We start from the raw sequence: 27,776 nt of genomic DNA, 5'->3' as shown, positions 1-27,776 counted from the left end.
TAGAAACCACTGCTGGCCACCAGGAGGGGTCTTCAGTCTACGGTGTCAGCAACTGGCCGGCAGCGAGTCTTCGCTCCATCACTGGAGTCGCTCTCCTCAGTGCAGGGTGCGAGCAGACAGACGGAGACTCACAGATCAGGAGCACAACTTGACTGCACTGCTCACAGAGGAGAGGAGAGCGATATAATATAAGAGGGGGAGACGGCAAAAGAGAGTGAGATGAAAGCGCTGAAGATGATTAGACAGAAACTCTTTGAGGACAGAGGAAGTACAGATGTTTTGACTTCAAAGTCTGAAGAACGAATCCTGAATTGTCTAAAACCGCAGTTCGTTTTATTCAACAGACAGTTGACTGAGTCCCAGGGAGCCGGGAGAGGCTTTTTCATCTTCGGAAACGTGTTTAGTCAATCTTCAGAGAGAGTCCAGGAGGCCACAACAGTGAAGGCTGCTCCGTTCATCAAGGCCACGCCTTCCTTTCCTCCACGTGCAGTGGAAAACGAATCCTTTGAATACTCATTTCCCATAATCCGTTGCAGCCAACGAGTCAAAGCAACACTGCAAACAATGTCTGATGCTGTACGATAAACAATATTCTGACTCGATTTTCATTCCATCGTAACACACAGACTGAATGGACCCAAATTAACCAGCGAGTTGTAACTCAGCTGCATGTGTTTAGCGCTGGTGTTCATTATGATACTTTATACTTGTGGTGACGTTGGATTCCACAAGAGGGCGCCTTCCAGCAGAGAGGAAATGATCAATGTGAAGATCATCAACCGACATATATATATATATATTTTTTTTTAAATACAGAGACAGGAAGTGATGTCAGCGTTAAGGTAGCAAGAAGCTTAGAGAGGAAGTCAGTACAAGTCTCTCCAACTTGTTAAGGAATAGTGTTGACTGATACAGGAACAACAGCGCAGTCCCCATGGAGGATGGAGTCGGGGGTGAATGAAAGAGTCCATATCCGTTGGCTCAGTTTGAAATGCAAATGGCCTGCAAATCTCTTCCCCCAGCTCAGTGTCAGTCGGCTGTCCTGTCTCGTCCTCACGTCGCTCTCCACTCTCCTCAAGTCGCCAGGTTCAGTTCTGACACCGGGCTCAGCGTCACAGCCGGGTCTGGCACCACAGACCCACCCGCTAATGTAATCGCTGCTCGGCCCGTCGCTCCGAGACGGAGAGGCGGTGAGGCTTCGGGGGCGCGGCGAGAATCAATTTCAGGCTCAAAGAATCTATTTTGGAAAGTTTCTCCATCAGCACTTTCCACTTCTCCACACTTCTTCAAAAATTAGTCACACAAGTGCCGGTAATCCGTGGCCTCATGGCATCACAGGGGGGCGAACATCTGGACAGTGTTCAACCACCGACACATCAGACCCACTGACTTCAACTTCACTGACTTTTCTTTATTGAGATGAATTTTACGGCAACATTACATTCCACTATAAAATATTAGGTAGTGAGAGCAAAAATACAACTAGTTCTACATCACTGCTTATTCATAAATATTCCGTCGGAATCAAGACAATGTAACGGGCCATATTATTTATTGTATTTAATTTGTATTATATTTTAACAGGGAAAACTCAAATTGTTAAAAAAAAAAAATCCAAATGTAATCATGTAAATCAAACATTATAAAAACGGAGGCTTGGCTCCGTCCAACCCTGCACTCTCACCGTCACAGTCTTGCTGGACAGCATCTCCGGCGGCGGACTGGCGCACGTCAGCGCTGCACTCTCTGAAGACAGAAAGGGTTTTAAACTCCCTCTTTATTATCTGACTATTACAGCCCTCTGTCTGCTTCGCTCTCAGAACCTCGCTGACATAATGAGGCCGGCGGTGCAGAGGAGGAAGGCTGCTCTGTCACTGCTCTTCCTCTGGGTTGCTGCACGCCACAATGGACAGACAAGACTCTCTGACCAGGTCCGTTGTGTTGTAGCCTCAGCTACCCTCTTCTCCACAGCAAGACATCTGATTCATCACTATACTGTAGAGAGCCCTCTGGTGGACGTCGACGTCTCAACCACACAAAGCCTCATACCAAAGACACACTGTTGGTTTCCCATTGGTTGGTTTGATATATATACCAGCCACAGTGAGGAACAGTCAAAGAAAGTGATGAAGGGGTCATCATTGGGATCTGTGGGACACTCAAAGAGAAGAGAAGCTTCTGATGCCACCGAGGCATCGTAACCTCCCGGCACAGCCTGCAGTGCAGGGTTAGAATTGCAGCAGGAGTTTAACGGACTATGTCATGTGATCGGGCTTTTAGCTAAGATTTTGAAACAGGGCGTCCAAAGCCACGCCCCCAGCCCATAACCCCGCCCCCAGCGCATTCCCCTCCAGACACGCCATGTCAACGACTGACTACAACTTCATAAGCAACAAACTGTAAACATCTATTTGAACAAAAATAACTTTTTATAAAAACAAACATCTGAGTCAAATAAGAAACGTCTCCTGGGCAGCTGTTTTACTCAGCTGACCCTGATTAATTAAAAAAAATAACATGTTTTTACAATGATTCTTTCCCTTACAAGAAGCTAAATGTCTACAGTTTTGTTCATCTTCTTTCATATATTTCTGCAAGATAAGCATATAGTTGTGTTCAGCTGCGGTTTTCTAAACTTTCACACATTTAAACAGTCATTCATTCAAACAAAATATATATGAAGGTTTGCCTCCTGATCAAATAAATAGAACCACTTGAATTTTGATCCCTGTTAAACTATATTGCTCTCATTCAGCAAGCACTCCACAGAGCAATGGGGAGCAGGAGGAGCGAGCTTCGTACCCAAAGACAAACCAAAATACTCCATCGATTAAAAAGCTATGAGTTTGTTTTGCAAACAATTGTTTAAAGTTTGGATCTGCCTTTCCTCCTGTCATCAGTGTCAGACATCGCTTGAATGACAGCGCGCTTCCATGTAGTGAGTGTGGCGACTCGTGAGATGTGGATAACCACGAGATTATGCGGGTAAACAAAGCTACGGCTGCAAAAGTGTTGAAAAACGTCAAATTTCGATCATATTTGGTGAAATTATCAGGCAGAAACATTCTTTTCATGGAAACTAGTGTGATGATGCTATGAATAGGGCTTTGCACAGGCACTACTAATCTGAAATGGGCGATCCAGACGCCCTCCCAGCTAATGTTACACACACATTCATGCTGGACTATTGCTGGCCTGCGCTCGTCTCTGTCCTAAGTTGAGGCACGGTCAGTCTTCAGCGCTGCTTGTTGACGTACTGTACTTCAATGGAGGAAGAAAACCAAACCTTTCCTGTATACATCACCTATGAAGGCTCAGAAATGCAGCGTTATGACTGTACTAATCATGCGTTATAGATGAAACCTTTGAATAAAGAGAAACCCTCATCCACGCCGAGCACTTCCTTCAGGCTCACTGCAGTCACAGCTAATGAATAAAAGATTATTGATTGATTAAATTACATTTCCCTCAGTGAGTATGAAGAGACCAGAAGACATCCAGAGCTTCTTTGCTTCAGATGATCCACCTTGAAACTTCTTACGCTTCATGGCTCCTTGCTCTTAATGGAGTTTCTCACATTTCTTTCTGTTGTAAGTCTGAGTTACGATTTATCAAAATAAATAAATATATAAAAATGTTTTTTAAAAATTTGACAGATTGGAATGACACATTATACTGTTGGCAGTTTGGTTGAAACATCAGTGTTCTCCATGAGGAAGGCTCGGAATATTGTGTCACAGACTAGTACATATTTAAAAATGTATGTTTAAGGACCTAGATGTCACCATTCTGCACTCATTGAACCTCAGGTGAGCTGAACAAATGTAAAGGCAACATCCATCACGGACTACAGGAAAGTTATTGAATACTCAAACAAGTTAAAAACTTCTGTCATCTTTGCCACCCATGTAAACAAGTTCCTTCACTCCATCTCTCGCTAGCTCCAACTGTAACCATTGTCAATAGTCTGCCACCTCAAGCCTTAACATGAGGTGAGGACAGACGTGTTTTTCCACCACCACAAAGTTCAAACCTCCTCCGTCATGTCAAAGAGAAGGTGATTGAGACGGAAGTTTTTTGAGTGAGTTTGAAGACGGCAGGAGCAAATGCATGAAGAGCAGGCAAGGAGGAGAGTGAGAGGATGCAGGACAGGTGGTCATAATGTTCCGCCAAGCAGTCTCTGTTGTCGGCTGAAGAGGTGATGGAAGACCACAAGAGAAAGACGGCGCTCTCCGGCTGGCTGGAACACTTTGTGCCTTTGTGCCTCACATCTTATTCAGAAGCTAATTAATAAAATATAATTTGTTCTTCAGGCAGGATTTCCGCCGGCAAACCGTGGAGAGACACACTTGTGAGTTCAACACTGAAAAGGAGTTTTCCCGCTCAGAAGTTGATGCCACATTCAGAGAGAAGCGACTCTGTGAAGTTGAAGCGAGGTGAGAGACAAGGACTTGTGTACTGTGAGTGTGGACGGCTGAGCGGCTGGATGGAAACAGACTGGCTAAATCACCACACAGAGTCAGAGGCGGGCAGCTGATACTGTGAGACGGCACCAGAAAGTCCCCAACACCACCTGTGGGAACCAACCGGAGGTAAGGCTGGGTATCGATTCTAATTTCAAGAATCGATTCGATTCCGATTCTCATGACTTAGAATCGATTATCACGATTCAATTCGATTCGATTCGATCCGATCCAATCTCGATTCAGGTTAGTATTTAAACCATTTTCTGAGCTGTTGCCATAATCACATGACAAGTTACACAACATATTAATACTAGTATCATACTGACATTCAACAAGAAATGAATGAAGGATTCATAGTAAATGATAATAAAGATCCAGACACAGAAGGCCAGATGCGACTGCTCATGGGACTGGTGCATTATTAGAAATATGACATTAAAAATTCACCCAAAAGATGATGCTGTTTAATACTAATGCGTTTTTATGTTATTATCAAAATGAAAAAATTACAAATAATATTCTCAGCCAGTGAAAATGTAAACAGAGTGCTGGTTACTGACTTCACAGCAACCTGACGGTCATTGCTGAAGCCCTCGTTTTCAACGACGGAATACGAGCACATATCTTTGCAAATGAAGCCCGCAATCGCTTCAGTTATTTTGACAGAGCGTGCAGAATTACCCGGTAGTGGTAAAGTTCGCTCGAGTTTCATTTGTTGTGGATGGCTTGGACAGGAGCTCTCGGTGATGTCGCGTCACATGACTCGTGAGGTGGGTCATATTTCCGCAATACTGCAACACTTCCATTACCTCCATTAGGCATAACATGCTAATTGCTATGCTTTTGTCGAGTGCATTTTTGGTTTGGTCGCGTCTGAACGTTGCTGGTGTTGCCACTGTGAGGAGGCATGTTGTTTTGACTTTGGTGTCCCAGGTGCGCGCATGCGCATGCGCACTTCACCCGGAGAATATGTGTTAAAACGTAAATTAATTAATCCGATCTTTGGACCAACGAATCGATTTTATGGAATTGATGTACGAATCGATTCAGAATCGGAAAATCGATTTTTTAAACACAGCACTAACCGGAGGGTAAAGTGAGTTCGCCTTGCAGAATGAAAAATCAGGAAACGTCAGGGTTCACATCTGAAACAAAGTGTACGAACTAAAAAAGATATATAAATAATTTTTTGTAAAAAATATTAAAAATTTTAGTCTTTTGTTCAAGTCTCTGTCACATCAGATGCGTATATTTTGTGCAAATATTTATCCTTAGCCTTTAGCCTTATCTTCTTGTTTTTTTGTTTTTTTTAAACCGCTCTTTTTCAATGCAAGCTTGCACATCAGTAATATTATTTTGCTGAGCGAAATTGCCGCTCATATTTTTTCGCTCAGGATGAGAACACATCCGACCAATCTAAACAGTTATTTCCCACAGGTCACGTACCAAAACTTTCACCATGGCAGAGCACTAGATTGCGTTCACATCCCAGCACCTGCTTCTTTACAACAAAACACACAGAAACGACAACAATTCTAAAGTTGCAACATTTGGAGGAGAAAATCTGTCGAGGTTGAATATGATTGAATTGAATAATGACTGTGTCCAGTGAGAGGCCAGTGAGTACAACATCCTACACACATACGCCACACTAAGTTCCAACTCACATCAGCAGAGTCTGTTAAATGTGAAATATAATCCTGTGCTCTTATTGTGAAATGCAGCAGGAGCCATCAATACTCACTCCTGACACCTCGGTGGTGCTGCCAGTAGACTGGCACATTCCTGGGGCCGGGAGATACGACGCTAAACTTGATGGAGCGGGAAAATGTCAAGTCATTTAAAGGCCAGAACTGCTGGTTAGCGCCGTCTGAAATCAGCTTAATGGCAGCTACGTTCAGGACACTCGCTTCTGGCTCATAGTACTGCTGCTTCAACTGATGATGAGTTGCTCTGTCTTAGAGTCATCCAGGAGAGACTCAGTCGAACCTCAGATGCTCCAAGAGATGCTTGGACTCGTGAGGTGTTCGTGTGGAAGGAGGTTCTGGGACTGACATGGGTCACTCTGTAGAGATGACTAACATGGAAACATCTCCGTCAGTCTTCTTTTCCTTTCAGCTTCTCCCTTCAGCGGTGGCCACAGCGGATCATCTTCCTCCATCTCTCCCTGTCCTCTGCTGCCTCTTCTCTCAAACCTACAAACCTCATGTCCTCATTCCCCACCTCCATCAATCTCCTCTTTTGCCTTCCTCTCCACCTTCTGCCTGGTAGTTCCAACCTCAACATCTTCATGAGTGATACTTCTTGTGACACTCATGTATTTCGAGTACTTTCTGGTCAAGACCAAGTCGCGTAGTCACAACCAGACCCCCAGTGTTCCTGGAGCGTCTCTGGATCTCCAAAACCTTCAGCCTCAAGTGGCCTCCTGACGTTCTTCATCTCTCTTTGTCGCCCCCCCCCAAACGTCTTCCCTGGTGTTTCAGCACCTTTTCCTCCAGCGATTCTCCACCTCCTCCTCCTCTTTCTCTCCCTCCTCCCCCATCTCTCTGTGCCGGGGGTAAAATCTAGGACTCCTCCAAAAGTGCTAATTAATCTCCGGTGACAAAATCAAAGAAGGTACATCTGCATCAGTGAGTGGAGCGTCGGAGGGGGCGGGCAGGAAGAACAAGAGAAGACCAGACTCTCTTCTTCTCATCTTCACGCTCTTTAAATATCATCAAGGTGGCCGACATGCTGCCGAGTCAAACCAGGTCAGTTTGCTCATTCGCTAAACTGCGCCGTTCAGAAAGAAACGGCTTGATATGGGACGGTGGTGGTTCAGACATGAAGAAATATATGTGAGTAACCATGTCCACATGAGGATGAAGGCCTCCAGTCGACAGTGCCATCAGGAACCATCTCTTCCCAGACCTTCCCAGGTCCGAGTGGAACAGCTGACCGTGATCATGTCTGAAGGGTCTACTGTAGGAGGCCATCACCTGCGTCTGAGACATGATTACACTGTCTCTACTCCAAGTCTCTGACGGATGCCTGAGCTACTCCATGAGGAATGAAGAACATGCGCGACTAGATCGCAAAGCTGGAACCGATGGATTAAACAAACACGGTGAGGTCAAGGATACTAGCAGGTGCACTAGAGTACTACTTATGAATCGCTGAAACATCCGTAGTAGAAGAAGAAATATACACTTGCTCTGCACATTTCGGAGTAGGAGTATCAGTCCAAGTACTGTCGTAATTATTGAAGTAGGTGGAGCCAGTAGAAGTGTTAGTAGAAACAGTAGCACAAACAGCAACCTCTATAGTAGTATTGGTTGAACTTCAAGTTGTAGCATTTGAGCAGAAGTAATAGTGGTCGTAGTAGATGAAGTACCAGTAGTAGCTGAAGTAGTACCAGAAACAGTAGATGTGGTAGTGGTAGTAGTAGTAGTAATAGTACCAGCAGCAGTTGTATAAATAGTAGCAGTAGTAGATCTGGAAGTAGCAGTACTCTCAGAGCAGGAGTAGTAGAAGATGTAGCAGCGTCAGCCCACGAAACTCCATCAGAGCTCCAGCACTAAATCGCATCTGAATTTGAAAGAGAAATCCGGACGTGCAGAAAAAGCAGCTCAACGCTGTTACAGCAGTGGCCTGCAGGGGGCGTGCCAGCCCGCCTCCTCACTGCAGAGTTGACTTCAAAGCGCCAAAATCCCCAAATTCATGAATAAATGAGCAGCCAGAGAAGAGAGCGACACATTTCTGTGACAAACAGCAGCAGAGACGGCGAGCAGACGCCAACGCTTCACCGTTTTAATATTTCAGCAGAATCATTTAGATTCATCGATCCTGGCGCCAGCAGCCACAGCTGCTGCCTTGCTCAAGGGTCCAGAGGAAGAGAGACAGAAACCCTTCCAGAGCAGCCAAAACGCTAGGTTGGTAGGTTTATTAAGTCGTAATAAATAGATAATAAAATAGAATAAATAGGAAATAAAAATGAAAAGCTGAAGAAAAGATATAATAAAACATTTTTAGAATGAAGGCATTAAATTTATCAAAGTAATTATTTTGTATTTTATGCAATCACAGAGAGAATAATAATAATAATAATAAAACTTATGTAACGTAAAATGTAAAAATGAAAAATCCAAAATAGACTAAAATGAACAAATTATAAACAAATAAAAACCCCTTAAAAAGGTTACAGAATTTAATACCATCATAATAGCAACATAATCCTCCAAGTAAGATTATAATAAAATAATAGATACTAGTTATGAATATTATGCTGCATGAAATACATTAACAGAAAAAAAAACTATTTCATATATTTACAGAAAATACTTTTTAAATTACACAAAAATACAGGCATTAAAAACAGCGGGGAAAATCCCATTATAAATTAAACTAAATCAAGAATTGATTCAACAGTGTAAGATAACAAATGATAATTACTGCTCCACATTAATGATGAAAGACACATGAATATATTTGTATATATCTTTTCAATGATGTATAATAACGAAATCCACGCCCGAGAAATTCACCCAGTCATTTACAGAGCTACTTCCTAAAGCAAGTCACAGACTGGATCATGTTCACTCGGACCACCAAACTTTGAAGACCAGAACTGAATCAACAACTGAAGTCGAACCGGCAACCCACTGGTCGAGCCGAGGACAGGACAGAGAGGAGACTTTACCTTTCAGCAGCAGCCTCCTCTTCAAGATGGTCTGAAGAAAAAGCATTTTGCTCGTCTGCTTCCCGAACCAGAACCGCTCCTCGTGCAGGAGGAGACGCAGGAGGACTTGGCTCTCTCTCTCTCCTCTCTATCATTCTCTCAGTGGGACTCCCTCTCTCCCCCCTCTCTCACCCCCTCCTCTCTCTCTCTCTCTCTCTCCAGCTTGGTTTCCCCAAATCCAACAGTGTCTTTACAACGGTTCTAAACTCGGTCCACCTCCTCAGGTTCTGGTTCTGCTCCTGCAGAGACGTCTGATAATTCTTCTCCTCCTCCTTTTTCTTTCTTCGCTAATTTAATTGCAGTTTTCTCCTCTGCTGCTTAAATTCATTCCTGATTATGCAAAAAAAAAAATGTAGCTATGAGCCTTTCGGGAGGTTTGATGCCCCAGTTTCTCTCAGTGGTGAAGAGTGTGAAGCCAGAATAAAGATGAAAGCGTTCGGCAAAAGCAGCAGTCCAACGCTACGTTTTCTCTCCATGACTCTTCAACCTGAAACTCGCCCATCGTTCCTCAGCTTCTCCTCACCAAGGTGCATGTCAGCTCATTAACCTGTGAGTCACGAGTCAGCGTTTCCACCGCCCCACAGATCAAATGCTCCTGAACCAAGCAGAGCTTTGACTGACGGTGCTCCTCGCCGGCTCGTGTGAAGAGCAGCGTCCTCAGAGGACCACCGAACCTGCTGCTTCTTCTCACCTGCTGAGACGATAGCTCTCCTCACATCTGCTGCTACAGAAGTCAGACCACAGAAGGACGAACCCGTGCACAGGTTTCATTCAAAAATCATCTGACACTTTTTCACATCGACCTTCAACGACTTCTCCAGAAGTTTTTCACAACTTTGGACCTTCCCTGAGCAAAGTATCACTTGATTTCACAGGAGAACCAACTGAAGTTGAACATCTTGAAGAAGGAGATGATGATCATCATCCTTTACTCACAACTTTGTGTCCTCAACCATAGAGATCACCTAGTGTCTTCCTCTTCTTCCATTTCTTGGTCCAACATGAGGGTCTTCAAGGCAGCATTAATTTATCTTTCAGTGAAAAACATTAAAAACAAGCTCTTACACTTAGTTCTTATGCGCTGACTCAGGAGATCTGGGACTCACAGCCTATCCAGGGGCACAAAAACTCTTTTCTATTCTAGATGCTTCAGATGTTTGTTGGACCTTCTAGAGAATCAAGCTCAAGACTTCAAGAACATCTTGAGGTCCCCTTCTGTATCTTCTCATTCTCCTTGTCTCACTCAGGACATGCAGCAGCTGGACTTGCTCACACATGGTCCAGATCTGTGCTGACACCAGACAGCAGGAGGAGGAGGAGGAGGAGGTGTACGCCTGGCCGACCTCATACTGTAGGTCCAGATCTGAGCTGATGCGGTGTGAGAGCCATCGTCTCCAATAATGAAGCGTAAGTTAAAAGAGCTCTGCCCCTGGAGCCAGCTGGGTCTTCACCTCTACCAGTCCTCTGACAGGGGGGGTCAGCTCCGGTCTGTGAAGACGGTAATGATGCCGTGAGATCAGAACCAGATCAGTTATGAGACTTGTTTTGGGGGGGCGGCATGAGCCACTTAACCACCAGGGGGACGAGCGCCACGTTACACAGGTGCAACACACGCCTGTCACACTGACAGTAGAACTGGAAAATGAACTACGACAAGTACAACAAGTGCCGCTCCTCCATAGCTGTCATCACATCCTCCCTGCCGCCACGGCGGAGGTCAGAGCTGGGCCATTTTTGTTTTGGGCGCCAGTTGTTTTGCTGAGCAAATTAACAAAAAACGAAAAGGAAGCAGCAGCAAACTTTGGATTCATTTTCCATCCAAGAAACTGCAGGTGATGGTGGAGGACCAGGATTCAGGCTGTTCACAGCCTTGACTAAACTGCTATTGAGAGGTTGTGAAAAACAGTAAATATTTCTAACAGGATCACGGTAAAATGCTTTAACTTAAAAAATAAATACCCAGGAGACGCTGGAAGTGAACCGCCAACCTTGTGATTTGAGCGCTATACGACCGCAAAGTCATGTGACTAGATGCTCTACTGAGCATTATGTCCCTGCCACACTGCAGTTTTGACTGGACTTGGATCGGGATCCATCAAGGAGCGCAAAATGACACGACACTGTTGCTCAGAAAAAGGCAGGTTCAATCTATTCTACTGGGTGAGGGGAGTAATTGAGCCAAGGACCGCCTCTGTGTATGATTCATGGGTTAATGTATAAACGTATGAGTCTGAGCTCACACAGAAGAAGCTACATCCGAAGGTTTTTAGAAGAGATTCTATCGGAGGTTGAAAATCATCGAGGTTGAATTGTCCTGTAAGGAATCCATCAGATAAGAGTCTCCTTCTCCTGAGGACCTGAGGTTGAGGAGTCAAGTCAAACTTCTCCCCAACTCCCCAACAGTGGGTGTGATTCACTGATGGAAACCATCCATCCACCGTCTTCTTCTAAGGTCGAGTCGCAGAGCCAGCAGTGAGTCAAGTCAGTTTCTCTCAGTCTGAGAGGAGTTGAACCTCATCCACCCTTGATCCACGCCACTCCACTGAGAGACGAAGATCCAAACTCAAGCCAATGACTCTGTGTCTCTCTCAGGGCTGCAGCGTCTCTAAACACACCACAGCTTCCAGAGTCCTCACCAGCACGACGTCTAATTTCCTGTCGTCATCACGACCTCCTCCATCCTTCCTCACGTCGCTCCAGCACTCCTCATCCTTCACCTCCGCTAATGAGCAGTGTGTTGTCAGTCTGTGCTCCAGATATGTCAGCGATCTCCCCCGACACAATCAAACATTCATCACACACACCGGAGAGCAAACACACACACACACACACCGAAGCTTCAGAGACAAGTTTGATCTCCTGCTTCGACGCGGAGCTTCCTGTCGCCGCGTCTGTTTAAAGTCTCACACGCTGGAGGAGGAAACACCAGCGCCACTTATACCGCACAACACTGAAAGACAAAATACAGAATTTATGAGGTTTCTGGTACTGGAGTCCCCCTGCTGGCCAGGAGTGGAGGTGTTCCCTAAACACATCACTCGAATTATCCACCCCGGACACCTTCACACAGGTACTGACCACTGCAGACATGGGACATTAGCAGTAACAGGAAGAGGGCTGGATAATGATATGAGGAAGGAGTGAGTACCGAGGTGCACAGCCAGCTGTCAGCAGCAGAGGGCGCTGATGACACAGAGAGTGGATGAGCTGGGCCGGATGAGCTGATAGGTAGAAAGAGGAGAGAGAAGTGTGAGGTGTGTTGAACAGAAACAGAGGCCAGGATTATCATGACGAGACACCAAACTATGTTTTAGAGGTGGACGAAGGAATGCATTTATATTTTGTCTGGTAAAGAGATGAGGCTCATTTGTCAGACCTTCTGGAGACAACGCTGTCTTACCACCTACAGTCTAAACAGATGAAACTGAAGATCCACCGAGAAGTTCTATCCATTAGGTGATGAACAGAACCACTGTTAAAGGACAGCCCAGAATGAGACCCTTGTGAAGTGGACCAGACTTTTGAGGGGCAGATTGTTTACTTCTGCTGCGTTGCGAAATGTTGTGCAGTCCGAGCACATGACTACACGCAGGCTCAGTCGAGTTACTAACCGCATTAGTTTTGCAGACTAAGAGAAATGCTAACTTCTCTGCCATAGTCAGACCAATCCGTTTACATTTTAAAAGTCAAAGTTAAAACTTCACAATAATTTGATTTTCTGAGCCATTAAGGTTAACATACTGTGCCATAGTCATATATTTTTATGCATTTCTACTCAGCATTATCTCATGTCCATATTTAAAAATGTAATGTATATTTTAAACAACTACAATTAACTACTATAACACTATACTGACTAATATATATATATATTTCCTTTTTTGTAGGAAAACGGAAATATATCTGCTCCCCCATATTCATTGATTTTATTTTATTTTTTACCCAAAATTGAAAGGTAAAATTACATTTTCCTCATAATGTTGTGCCCTGATACAACAGCATTAAAACACTCTTTGTTGTCTTTTCTTTTACCTTTTCATGGCCCCTCTCGAACTTGCCTGAATGCATTGCGACACCAAAGGAAATTTTATTGCCAGAGCCCCTCAAAAGAGCCGCCAAAATAGCAGGTTCTGGGTTCAAACCCCACCCCGTTCACGACACCAGAGAGAGCAATGGTGCGTCACACCTTCATCACTCCACGAAATAATGCTCTTAAATACGCGTACTTCTTCTCACGACAGCCTCATACTCGGAGCTGAGACCATGTTTAACAGGATTAATCGTCTCAGTCGCAGAAGACCGAGCCGCCGCCGAAGAGTTTGACTGAGAAGTGTGGAATCGCAGCAGCGTTTAAGCATGAAGTGAGAGGACATGAATCGTTGGTGTTCGACCTCGTCTAGCTCCTGCTCCCTCCCAGCTCTCCTACGGGCTCTCACGCCCATGATGTTACTGCCAGTTTAAACACTCAATCGTGAGTCTTTCTTAATGCGAGCCGAGCAGCCGTCGTGACAGCATGAATAAAAGACAAGGTGGATTTCACGGCACAGAGCTTCTATAAATAATGCATCCTGGGAAAAGCTACGACGCTGCGTTGGTGTCCAAACTCATGTCTGATGTTCTCAACGACGACTGTCCTGGTTACCTCAGGGTTGGACTCAACAGCAGGTGGTGGGATCTCAGACACAGATGTGCTTTCTCAGTCTGCTTTCTGCACCGGGGCCTCCTCCCAGGTTAACACCTGGTTACCCCAGAGCGCATCCTGACAAGAGCCACCTCAACTGGCTTGGAGGAGCTGAAAGAGCTAGCTCTCTGGGTGACTCCAAAGCCAGTGACCACAGGTGTGAGGAGAAAACCAGTGGAGAGCTTTCTCTCCTGACTCAGCTCTTTCTTCACCACTGACACAGAGTCCTCCTCACTGGAGATGCTACTCTGATCCAGCCATCCATCTCCAACCTTCCCTCACCAGTCACAACATGCTTGCACTCCCTCACCTCAAGAAGATCTCATCTCCAACCTGGACTGACCAAAACCTCACAGAACAGCAGCACAAAACTGGTTTGTGATAGGACCCTCAGGTCACCAAAATGATCCATTTAAGTGGGACAGAAACTGGGTCTCAGGGCAAACATGGTGGACAATGAGGACCCCACATATAGGAACAAACCAGTACCCCAGACGCCCCACACACCTGAAGCACATTTATATTTCAAGGATTAAGATGGGAAGGAGGATGAGCTCAGATTTTCTGTCCGCTTAGGGGGTGAGAGTGGGAGAACCAAAACATATTTTATAGCTTGGACAAGCTATAAAACATATAAAACATATAAACATATTTTATAGCTCAAGACAATGTTATGGGGGTTAAACCAACCCAAGTCCCCTTGTCAACAATGCATCTATAAAGGTGAGGTTGTGTTGCAGCAAGAAGGCGCCAGTCCAGCACGTCTCATCAAATTTCAGCAGGTTCCTGTTCGTTTCAGGAAGGTTGTCGAACACGGTGGCGAAGCTGAGGAGGAGTTTATGCTGAGTCAGCACTCAGAGGTGAGCAGTTTAGATGAATTAAATTGTGTTCCGCGGCATGTTTCTGCTGACCTTCGTAGCTGAGGAGGAGAAGGCGTCAGCAGCAGGAGTGAGAGGGAGGGATCCTCTGGACACCATTACCTGTGGGTCTTCCAGTTCCAGTTTGACTCGGGAACGTGCAGCAGACCAAAGCAACAGAGCACGACCGACACAAATGTTTCCATCTTAAAGGTATAAGCCACGTAGGAAAAAGATGTTCTTTCACAGTTTAAGACCTGCAGTGGCTTGCCTCTCCAACAGAGGGCAGATAGTTATCGTCCGCCGATACACTGGAGGGCTGGACAAAACAGTGCGCCTGAACATGTGTTGGTATCCGAAGAAGAAGTCGGGTGACTCACCAAATTCTAAAGATAAAGGTGACGGCCTCTATGCCTGGTTCCTGACATTTTACCTGGAAGAAGAAGCACGTTCACATTTTTTGAAAGGCTTTTTTATTATATTTTTATTGAATTTAAAGCCTTACAACTTTCAAAATGATTAGATCAAATGACTCGTCAACGCATATGTGAGCTACACACAGACGTGAGGTTGAGGGGCATTAAAAATGTAAAAGTGGGCAGTTCCTCAAGGAGCAGCACTGTGAGATACCTCATCCGTTTCCTGAAACTTTGATCCGGCTGCTTCCCATTCTCTTGTGGGCTGATAAGAGGACAGAGATTACGAGCGAGTCATGAAAGAAACGACTCTTTGAAGTCACTGCACCACACTGATTCACCCCGAGACGAGCAGACCAGTAGAAGCTGCCACACTTCGACTTGTGTTCGCCGGGTGAACTGAACACACGGACATGCACACAGACGTCACATTAGCAGCAGGAGAGTTTACTCAGCACTCGTCTCCAATAGACTGACTGCAAATACTGTGACCCGATTGTGTCAGGTTTGTTTGGATTGTGGAGAACTCGTGAGATTTTGTGACACTCACACGCAGCAGAAGTCAGCTCAGGCTCTACCAGCAAAGGTGAACATCTGAAACTACACAACAGAAGGCCTGCAAAAACCAAGAGGTCAGAACCATTTATTCTGTAGCCATTAGCACTGCTGAAAGGGAATTTCTCCAACTCTCTCACATCGCTACACTGATTCTCACCAACAATGGACGAGCCTCTCGAGTGAGACAGCAGCAGCTCCACTTCTGGTAATAGATTTGGAATTTTAGTGTCTCTCAGTCAATATCAATGACATAAATAATTATAATCTACTTCTTGAAGTCTGGCCTTGACTACCTTTAGAGCAGTCCCAGAGCCGGTCAGAGTTTAGACTGATCCACAGACGCAGTTGGTCTTGAGAGGATCGGTGCAGAGGACCATAGGGGAGTAAACTCACTGAAGAGCAGCAGAAAATCGATCCACTTCAGTGAGTTCCGGTCTGCAGGATTATGGATCCACCTGCAGCGTCACAGCGACACCTCAGAAAGAAAACAGGCAGTCAAGCAGCAGACGGAGTTCACAAACGGAGAGAGAGGTTGTCGATAGTAGACAGAGATGTTCAAGCTTCCTTCCTTGGTTGGAAAACACAAGGACAATCTGTCGTCGCCGCCTTTTGTCCATCCATCCACACGACAATGGCGTCTGAATCCAAATGCTGGATCTTATTCAGGCATAAATGTTTGTATTTTTGATTCAACTGTGTCTCAAGCACTAATGCTGCCATCTGATACCGGATTAAAAGCATATTGACACCGCAACATCCTTACAAAGTTGAAAGGTTTGCATCATGCTAATGGACAGCTGATGATAATGACTTCAGCTCTGACTCTCAACGTTAGCAAGCAGAATTTCTGCTGCTTAATCAAGTCATTATTTCTTTCCGATAATTGTCTCGGACATTAAACAGCTGATGTTCTGCTGAGAAGCTTCCTTCTGTACTTTCAGTGACACCCTCAGTGACATATCTGTGACACTGAGTTCTTCACTGGCTCGTTCTTCATGAACACATCATGCTCAGCTAGATTCCTCCTCAGAAACAAAGTTCTCCCGGTCCAGAGAACATGAAGTCTTGAGTCCAAGCCTTGAGTCCGACACGTCACATTCAAGTGCTGAGTTCACGTTCAAGATGTTTGTCCCCAGACAGTAGACTACTTCCTCAGACTCGGGCGGAGCTGATCCTCATCAGCAGCTCCTGCCTGAAGCCTCAGCGACGCTGATATCTGAAGCAGCAGCAGCTGCTCTCCATTGATTCCCTCCAAGAGCTTCTGCACTCATCTTCTAATTTTAGAATCAATGCTTTCCTGAACGCACCTTTCTAACCTCAGCACTTCTTCCGCAGCGGCCGGACGGCGAGGGATCAAAGGAAAAGCTGACAGTCGAAATATATTTTTGGACTTCATTTGGCTTCCATCTTCATCTGAGCTGCCAGTGAGCGATAAAGTTGAACCTCAAGTCGTAATGGACTCACAGAACGGTGAACCGGTGAGTCGATGTTATGACTCAAATCTAGGCGAATGGAGGAATGGCTTTTTTTTGACGCACAACTTGTCGTTGACTGTTTCAACATCAAAACTCAATCGCGAAACAGCAGCTGCTTCACACCAACAAACTCTCCTCATCTGGTTCAACTTCATATGAAGACACTGGAGGGCAACACAACGCCGCACACAGGCCTGCATGTGTACTGCGCTTGAAGAAACATTAAAAACGTAGCCATGTTAAACACTCCTTGATCAGGCGCAGGCTGAAACTGAGTCTGACAGTTGAAATCTGCACTGCTGGGAGGAAATCTGAGTGAGAGGCTCGACAAGTGACGAGTCCTGTCGCCAGATAAACACTCAGCAGAGAGCTGTAAACACACATACATCAGACTGTCAGAGTTAACCAGGTTTATTACACTTATCATTCTCACACAGCCACCACAGCATGATGTCGTGTGTTCGTGCACGCACACTCTGGTTACCTGCGAGAAGCAGACCTGCTGCCTGCTGAGAACCCTGGCCTGATTCCATCTGACAACCAGTAAACAGTTACACACACACACACACACACAAGTTTGGAGATAATCAGTCCTGAACTCGACAACAGAGGAACACACACACACGCTCCCAAAAAGTCCACAACCGTTAGCGCAGCAGCGAGAAATGCACGGTGACACAGCTTCCTGTGAATAAACAGACCAGAAGAGACGCAGCAGGATTCTGATCAGAACACCGGCGCTTCAGGGCCGCAGGGAGGAAACAGAATCACGGCTTCATGTAAACAAACATTTACGTCATGCAGCCGACAGAAACTGCTCTGTTTTACTGAAGAAATAATTTCACTGAAAGCAACTGGTGCACTGTTCACTTTCCTCTCATTACACAGTGGTCAGGATTTACTGGAGAAGAAAATCATGACGTGTGTTCTCTTAAAAGAATGTATCTGAGAGATACACACAAGTGAATCACCACGCTTGTGCAAACCAGTGACTTGAGTAGCTACAGAGGCAGTAAGCCGTCCCTGACCTGAGTCGCTCAACAGTTACACAGTGTTCACGTTTGCATGTTATAATGTGTAATTGCGTGTTATTATGTTTTCATGAACTGGGTGAAGAAACCAGTGTAATACGTTTCTGTGATATGTACTGTATATTGATATTAAGTCTAAAGAAAGAAAGTCATCAATATGATGGTGGTGAACTGCAGCTCCCTGAAGAACAAAATCAAAACCCCAAAGAGTGTGGAAACGCTTAAGAACTTGCCACATGCCGAGCGACCGACAGATGTCACAGCCTGCGGCGCCATCAGGAGACGTCACACGACGCACAATTAATTAATGCAATTCACGTCAAGACTCTGCTGCTGGCGATGACATCACCGGACGAGCAATATCGTCGGTGTGCTGGTGACCTCTGCCGTCGACTCACATCAGCGGAAACTTCGGGTGGTTTGAGACTCGGGTGCGATCAAGTCAGAAGACGACTGACAGCATGAGTCGCTCAACATTGAAGTTGGAGGGACGGCAGAGCTCGGAGCGCTCCTCGCCCATCTCATGGAAGAGGAGAGTTCTCTACCAAGCACCGCCAGACTGAGGAGTCCAGTTTCCACTGAAAAGATTCTAACAAATGTGAGGTCGTGAACTTTTGCATTTATAATCTAAACTTTCCCTGGAACACAGCCAGAGAATATCTGTTCACAAGGAAACCACCGGATCTTCTCTCAGCCGCCCACACACCCAACAACACGCAACATTTGACTGCACAGAAACATAGAGTGTGGATTTGAATATCTCCTGGCAGTATGAGGGTTTCTGACTCTGCTCTTCTTCTCCTGAGGCCACCAGAACCTGAACTGTTGGTTGATATGAACAAAGTTGTGTTGCCATTCTTTCAGGCAGCAAACACCATCGTCTCTCGTGCATGTCAGTTGTTTGAGGTTACTGAGGAGTAGGCGAGTTTGATGGCAACTGAATGTTCCTCTGAGCAACGGAGCAGCTCACCCAGAACTGTTGTGGCTAGCTAAACAGGTATCCAGATCATGTCGACTGAACATCTGACAGAAAACTGCTCAGTTTTAGTAAAGAAATAATTTCACTGAAAACAGCTGATGCAAGGTTCACTTTCACTTTCACTTCGGAGACAAAATTCATGCCATGGCTTCTCTAAAAAGAATATATCCGAGAGATACACACAAGCTCGTGACTCGAGCAGCTATAGAGGCTGTAAGCAGTCCCTGAACTGATTCGCTCAACAGTTACACAGTGTTTATGTTTACATTTTATGATGGGATGTGATATTTTTTCCATGAGTCAAAATCACTTTTGCCGCTTTCAAGTCCTACAGCCGCAGAAGAGACCACAGATCATGTCGACTGAACATCTTCCACACGCACTGTGGTTGTCAAACTTCTAGTCACAGCAGTAATTATTGACCTTCATTAACACAACGTATAGTGAAACACAGATTAACTGTAATGAAAATGGTCACATTCCTACAGCAGTGGTTCTTCAGTTGACGTGTACCTCATTTCAGTCTGACTCCAGCCTCAACTCATAGAATGGTGAGTCATTCAGGTCAGGGTCGAGTCAAATGTGCTTTAACATTCTGACCAGTCAGAGACTCGTCTGACGTGAGGGATAGGACAAGTCAACTCTCACACCGCCCACGACACAAACATGCAGAGAGATATGCGTTTGATAGCTGCAGAGTCTGTGTCCGCTACCGATGACAGGATCAACCCTGCAGGGTTCATGGACGTGTCAACAGAACCGTGATAGACAACAATAAAGGTGGAGGACAAAAAATGTTGAGTCAAAAGTGCAGTGACTCATAAACCAGTAAACAGAGAATAGCAAAGTTACTTGAAATCTAACCTGGTTACTTTTAAAATCTGTTCTTTTTCAAAGGAGCTGTGGCATCTCTGGTAGCAGGCTAGAGACCAGGTGAAGATCAGAAACAAAGTTGTAAAGGGCCGGACATGAGTCACTGGAGCTGTTGCCAGGTTTAACTTCACGTCACAATGCCCTGCTAGTGTGAGAGCATTGTCCTCCACTGAACGTTCATCAACTCCTGCCTGCAACTGTGAAGCAAGCAGAGATTTGAGAGTAGGACTCTGGAGTCGCCCATGCCAAAGCTCTGCCCTGGAGAGGAGACACATGAAACGCTGCCAGTCGTTTGTTACCCGGCGTAAAATATCACTTTTGTATTCCTGGCAAGTTTCTTTCCTATGGTTTGTCAGCGGCAGCGACGGAGTGCTGCGCGCCTGAGCGAGGGACGGAGGAGGACCAGAGACGACGGGAGCAGCAGCCCAACACACCGGCTAAACAGTCACACGCACCGAAAACTGAAGCTTTTGGATACACACACGTTCATTCATAGATTTATCAAATCAGAAGTGAGACACACACCCTTACCCTTGTTCCTGCGTCTGATGACCCCCAGGCGGCACTTGAGCGAAACAGAGAACATCCTCTATCCTTCTTCTGCTTATCTTACTCTTGACTTTCCTCCCTCCTCATCCTCCTCTTCCTCCTCAGTCAGCGAGCGAGTGAACGAGCGCCGAGTGCGTCGGCCTGTCACATGGCTGAAAGACGAACGCAAGAAAGAGCAAGAGAATCCTTTCAGGAAGAGGGAGAGGAGATTTCACACTCCATCTCCAGCTCTCTTATTCTCTCTCTCTCTCTCCGGATCGTTCACCTCTGTCTTGTTGTCTCTCTCCCTCTCTCTTCCTGTGTGGGAAGTGAAATTAAGCCGCTCCTCTCTCCATCTCAGCATTCTTTCTCTCAGTCCACATGTTGTTCTGTCTCCACTCGCCGCCCTCTTTATCAGGTCTTCCCCCCCGATGTGTCTCGCTTCACTTGAGGTTCATGAAGTATTTAATGAGGGAGGAGATGATGAGAAAACACTCCTAATTGGCACCAACAAATACAGTACTCCATGACTTCACAGACTCTCCTTGCACTTGTGAAACCGATCCAAGGATCGCCGACCATGTGAATGCATCGGTAAGGCACGGCGGGTCTGGCGTAAGACACCTCACAGGAGATTGTTTGACGGAGTTATGGAGTGGACCTTTGTGAAGTTGAAGGCAGCGTCAGCAGCTCAGGTGTGTTGTTGTGAAGCCACTTAGCCAGCTGCGAAGCGTCACAGAGCCCCACAACAAACTGCCTCTCTCTTCATTGTCGTCAGCAAATCCACTTTCCGTCGTCTACGGTCAAAATTAATCTGCTCGTCTCCGCGCTCTCTCTCTCTCTCTCTCTCTGTTTGGAATCTCTCCTTCTCTGTGTTGGCGCTAATCTCCTTAGCTTTCAACCTCACTCACTCCAAGTTGTGGACTCAAACTTGTAACCTTTCTCGCTGCTGGTGTCATGGTAACGGCAGTGTGGGGGTGTCAGGGTGGGCTTCGGCTGGAGATCAGAGCCACGGCTGGCCTGGATTGGCCGAGGAAGGTGCAGAGAGAAGGAGAAATAAATTGGCGGGGGAACTGAGAGAAGCGTGATGAAAGGAGACCTGAAGTGAAACGATGGCTGAGGAGGAGTGAAGGGACCGACTGGATAAAAGAGCGCGGGATGAAAGAGGAAGTCTGCACAGAGACAGGCAGCAGGTCATCTGAAGCAGGAGCATGTGGAGAGGTTTATTTCTCAGGTGGAGCACTCATTTAGGTGACTCGTCGACCTCTGAGTTTCACCAGTCTGAGGTTTGAACTCCGCTGGACGACAGTGGGAAGGGTGAGGTCCAGACAGGAACAGAACCGAGCGGATGTTTGAATGTCTGAACTAGTTCCAGAGTCTGAAGGAGTCGTCGGTCACAATCACTGAACAACATCAGTCAGTGCAGGAAGCTGTTCAAAACTGAACTGAGGTTGTGCGACTCACTTTTTGTTCTTCAGCCAAAGACGTGGACTTGTTTTTCACCATCTTTTTCTCTCTAAATGATGTTGTTACAGTAAATACAGTTCTTATCAGGAATCTCTTCCACAAATTCTTCAATTTTCTAATTCAATTTTCTTTCTTTCTTTCTCTTTTTTTTTGGATCAATTTTAAAATAGTTTTAGTAGTCATAATTGTCATAATAGTCAATAGTCAACCATTTTTGGGAGGTTTTTTTTGGCACAGTTTTGTCTGTTGAAATTCAATTTCCAAAATCAACTTCATTGTCGGTGAAACTTTCTCCATCTTTTCACTTCAACATTTTTGTTGATTTATTTCCCTCGATGGGCCTTTCTTTATCTCTCATTTTGAAGTACTATATGTTTATGTATTATTTTTATTTTTTCATTTATTTTTCTTAGACCAGCGTTTGAGTCTTTACGCCTTGTGATATTTATTTTATTTATTTAATTGACTTTGTCGTGGTTGTATTTCATTTATGCATTTATTCATTTGGACTGAAAGAACGTCCTCCTCCTCTTCAGGTCTTTCACTCACGCACAACTGCTCCATCTAACTGACAACCATGAGCCTTCCTGAGCCTTCAGCTGTCGCCAAAAACACTGACTTTCCAAACACACCTGAAAACAAACATCGCTCCACATCTTCAAAACACAGACAAATTATGGTTCCACAAGTGCCCCAGGGGTTTTATGGTTTAGCAAGGCTCCACTTGGCACCAGCTCAGGACAAAACCTTAATGTTAGTGGGCCACCAGACGAAGGGCGTCTTCTCTAGGCAACTCTGATAGGAGACCACACCACACAGGCATACAACACACCCAAGCACCTCCCGTCGCTCCTGTCTCTGCTGTGGTTTTTATTAATTCACAATATTTGCTCCTCTGCGACTCCGACAAGAACTCTTCTCATTCTCCTTGTTTGCTTCAGTGACAGATTGTGTGTCAGAGCTACAACAGTAGTCATAAATCCTCTGAACCTGCAGGTGAATGAGATCACACACACACACACACACACACACACACACACACACACACACACACACACACACACACACACACACAGATTAAATATGATACAAACCAAGTATGGACAAAGAAAAAGTTGAAGGAATCATTTGTCATCTGATCAAACGTTGTACGTGTGCAGCCCTATGGTCTCCCTTGTTTTCTCAGCCTTCATTTTGTGTTTTGGGGCTCAATACATGTCTGTTCACTTTTTAATACCACACAATCTTCAGTGGTACAGTTGCATGGCTCACTTCTTTACCCATGTATTTTCAACCTGCTTACAAGTTTTATAGTTTTGAATTTGTTCTCTCACCTTTCTGTCTATTTTCCTTTCTTAGAAAAGTTCCTTCTATTTCTTAAGCAAAACCACAGCCCTGGCTCTTCATTGGTTGTTTGGGTGAGCAACAAGTGCTCAAAAGCAAAGGGCAGAGAGGCGGGACTCATCAGAAACACACCCTTATGATGCATCACAGCTGCGAACAGAGGGTGACATCTATTTGAAGCAAAAAGTGACGTCACAATGCTGAGGAAGTTCAGCTCCTCAGACCGAATCAGAGCCACTTCCTGTCAGGCAGCTTGACTCACAGGGACTCATTTACGTGTGTCAGGTTCAGAAACTTCCGTTGAGTTTAGTGACTCGACTGATTTCATGAGGATAACAGACAGAAAACTGAGTTAACTGAAGCAGGAGGAGACAGCAGAGCACCATGGTGAGACGGTGATCATGTGATCCAACAGAGCTGGACCAAGCAGCCAGATCGTTCCTCTGAGCAACAGGCAGCAGCCTGACTCCAGAACCTCCTCAAAGAGGCGGACGTGAAGCGAGGCAAACGAGCCGAGCAGCACGCTCAATAAATCCTCCACAACAGTTCAGTCCTCAGAGAGGAGCCACGTAGGGAACCTGATTCAAGGCTGGAGAGGCGCTGTCAGGGCCGCGCTGCTCACCTGCAGCTGGTGGGCCACGATCCTCAGGGTCGCTTGTATAACACCTCCTTCATCATCACCGATGCTCTTTTGAGTTGAATCTGCAGCTCAGTTTGGAAGACTGACGAGCTGTGAATCTGAAGAGGCACTGAAGGAGCCAACTGGCGAGTCCAGGCAGGAAGTGACATGGTCAGCGACTCCTTAATCGCCATCATTAACTAGCAGAAGGGAAGTCATTGGAAGCTAACAAGGCGAGAGATCGGAGATTATCCGAGTGCTGCCTCATCGACGTCAGATCCACCAGGGGTTCACACCCCTCCACAGACACGAGGGTTTGGTGCTTGGTGCATTCACAGGTGTTTCCTTTGTTATTGCACTTTATTGTTTAAGTCTTAGTGGTCTACAATTTCACTGGTGGTTTCTTTTCAGAATCTGCTCAACAGTGTTTCCCACTGCTTTTTGTTTGTTTGCATTTTCAGCAATGTTCAAATTTCAACTTCCCAATTCGTACTTTTCTTTCTGAGAGATAGATAAAGTGGTGGACCATGCTGACCAGGAACATGACAGACACAGTGATGACGACTGAAGCCGCAACCACACTGGTTTCTCTTTGCCAAAAAGGAGCCATTTCAGGTACCTGGGTGAAAATGAAGGATGACTGAAGAATGCTGAACCCTATGCAACTATACTTTATGAACCTGAAGATGAAACGGTACAGCTGTCACATTTAACTACAAGTCAAAAGCAGCCATGTTATTCATGTATTTATTTCTTTTCTTCTCAGCAGTTCTCAGGTTTGTGTTGAGATTCAGCTCTGCAGAGAGAGACATGGGGCCAGCGTTTACAAATGTATCCACACTGGGACGTGGTTCCAGAAAGCATCCAGTGAATGAAATGGATTAGTGTGGGTTCAAGGCCAATCTGATGCCAAACTTGTGCAGATGCGATCAACTCTGTCTGTGTGTGTGGATGAGGCCCGTCTCTCGACTCACAGGAATATGAGACGTTGCTAATAAGAGCGCCATCAAAAGTCAACGGCTGTGTGAAAAAAAAAGATTTTGAGGTAATACAAGTTGTTTTTCTGCTGAACTGTTGTTCTAAAAAATGGATTCACAGTGATCCGCATCAGTCTGGACTTGATGTGGACGTCCATTTCAGAAGGAGTCGGTCTCTGATTTCAGCTAAGTCGGGTGGAAATGTTTAATCAATACAGTGTAGCGCTTGTTCCTGCAGAGAAGAGTTTTCTGTCAGAAGATGAAGATTCGTGGAGGCTGGGCAGATTTACAGCTGGAATAAACGTCCTCGAAGTCGAGGAAGAAGAGCCCTTCAGAATCACTCAGACAGTCACATAATCACTACATGACGTCACTTCCTGTTCCTGCGGCAGGTATGTGAAAAGAAGAGTAAACAGTATTTTCCCTCAATCTGATCTTATTTTGCTTACTGCTGCCACGTTGTCTGGGCTTGAATGGACGTTTTGAGGCTCTTCCTGTCGCATCCTTCAAGTCGGTGAGTGAGTGAAGGATCAAGCAAAGTGACTTGTAGAGGTGCGTTCACACCAATCTATACCACAAAAGTGAGTGGATAACAAGTATAGTTAATGTACACATGCCCCATATTTGGGGCGACAGGGCCACAGCATCAGTGGGTCTCAGGTGACACGCTCCAGGCAACATTTGTCGTATCCAATGGTGAAGTTGAAATATCTGAGCTTGGTTAGCCATCAGAGCCCAGACTTTAGCGCCACGAATAAGAGGGGGGAAGATTCGTGTGAAATGGAAGAGAATCATTTGCTAACATTCCCATCTCACTGAGCAGATCGCTCCTCTGAAGGATGTGATGGCCCTGAGACTGACTCACTGAGCCTGCACCTCTAGCTCAGACTGGAGGTGGTGTTTGGCTTCACATGACATGATGAGCGTGTGTCTGACTCGAGCGTTGAAATTCCGGGACAGTCGAGTCCAGTCAAGTCATTGGACCTCAGAGCGCCTCCTCCCCTCCTCCTCCTGCCGACATTACTCATGACAAATACTGAAATATAGATTTTAAAGAGGCGGCCGACTCAGCGGGGTTTTGACGTTCATGTTTACTGCGAGATCGTATCGAGGTCATCAGATCAGCTAACTTTGATGTGGTATCCCACTGAGTGTCGGCAGGAATGGAAATTAGGTCGTTTAAAATAAGAATTGTTATGAATCCTAATCTAACACAAACAGACACACAACATCACTTCATCAAACGCTCCATCACGAAGCAGCCACTAACCTGCATTCAGCACCTGTTTGTCCATTTAATCCCCAAAATGCTTCCTGCCTCTGCCGTTCTGACTCGACTGACTCGAGTCTGACTCGGTTGTCCAGAGAAAATAAAGATTCATTTAAAACAAAGTCAAAGTCTGAGGGCACATACAGTGCTACTGCGTTGCAACTGCCATAACAGAACTGTACTGTTTGGAACACAATGGTTTGTGTCTCCATGACAAATAGGCGCATCCTCAACTTTGACAGCCACTGTTGGTTGACCAGGTGTAGCCATGTTCTGCCATTCATATGGGAAATGTCTAACTCTTGTTGAAGCCCACCAACGCTCCTCAGATACTATGAAGGTCGCAGATATCAGATTTGTTATCATGTTTCGAGATGGCTACATAATTGTTCAACCGGTTGTTATTTTCATGACTGACAGCTCCTCTGGCCAATAAGATGAGAGACATTTCCAGGCAGGAGAATGAACAAAAATAGGTGGAGTCAGTCTCAAATAGCAGGGGAAAATTGTTAGTTGCAGCAGAGTACCACACAGTCACGGAGGAGGTGACTCATCTCTAGAGGTGTGGAACTGTACCATAGTCAACTGAGGGACACATAGGTTCCTCACATGACACTACACCTGGGATATCTTCACGCAGTGGATCGACTCAGAAAGACAGGGCTTCCCAGCTGCCTCCTGTCTAATGGGAGCCAGCTGGGAAAGCAGCAGGAGTGTTTGGATGTAGGTGTTGAAGGCAGATCAGAAGAAGGTCCCCAACTGATGGAGAAGATCAGCGACTTCCATGTTGGTGTCCCTGTGAGACACTCGACCCCTGATGTTCCTGATGGTACCAAGTGTCCACCAGTGCGTGATTGGAGGACTTTTGCAGTCAAGCATCTAACAGTGCTACATCAGTTAGAACCAGAAGCCAGCACGAGTCAGGTCCAGACTGAAGTCTCTTGTAGTTCTTATTGAGAGTTTGGATGTTGAATGCACACACACATACACACACTGTAGCTGGATTAACTCTGCTGTGCCTTCATTAGCCTAATCTGCTGTGTTGCACACACACACACACACACACACAGATTGACTGAAAGCTTGAATATTTCAAAGAGATGAGTGAAAAGTGTAAATATTCAAACACACAGGCAGCAAGTGAACAGAAGTGGTCATAATCCACAACACTAATCTCCTTCACACTTCCTGAGACAGGAACCCAAAAAACATCAGCGAGTGAATTTAAAGTTTTGTTTCCAAATTTGTGGAGCCGCATCATGACGCACTCCATCTCATTTCAATACTTGACTAAATCATAAGAGCACTGTCTCCATCGTTGCCATGGCGACGAATGAATCCTTGAGGGGTAATATGTGAAACACTTAGACAACCTCATAGAAGAGGCTCGACAGAAACCAGCACCAGGGATCCAAACAAGATGGTGGGGAAGGCATGTTCTGGCTGGACCTCGCAGTCCATCTGAAGGACTGTGAAACTAGTACCAGACCTGCTCAGACTGTGGCAGAGGTCCAGAAC

The 27,776-nt window shown here is 45.6% G+C and overlaps 1 protein-coding gene across 12 annotated transcripts in view; it reads right to left on the bottom strand.

Annotated features, from left to right (window-relative positions):
• The window catches only part of grip2b (glutamate receptor interacting protein 2b), a 128,102-nt gene that overhangs the window by 32,861 nt on the left and 67,465 nt on the right, over positions 1 to 27,776 (bottom strand). For 2 of the 12 annotated variants that reach the window (XM_053868715.1, XM_053868716.1), the window contains exon 1: positions 20,579 to 25,615. The exons of 5 other annotated variants lie outside the window; for them this stretch is intronic. In XM_053868715.1, coding sequence (XP_053724690.1) covers positions 20,579 to 20,639 — 61 coding nt within the window. In that variant the 5' untranslated portion in view covers positions 20,640 to 25,615. Of the gene's footprint in view, positions 1 to 9,144; positions 9,292 to 15,101; positions 15,155 to 20,578; positions 25,616 to 27,776 lie in introns of those variants that run through there. 5 more of the 12 variants (XM_053868723.1, XM_053868724.1, XM_053868726.1 and 2 more) reach the window with 4 other exon arrangements.

This window comes from Synchiropus splendidus, chromosome 6, assembly GCF_027744825.2.
Source record: "Synchiropus splendidus isolate RoL2022-P1 chromosome 6, RoL_Sspl_1.0, whole genome shotgun sequence".
NCBI classification, from domain to species: domain Eukaryota; kingdom Metazoa; phylum Chordata; class Actinopteri; order Syngnathiformes; family Callionymidae; genus Synchiropus; species Synchiropus splendidus.
Note: the sequence above shows the minus strand (reverse complement) of the source record. Positions and strands in the feature narration are given on the sequence as shown.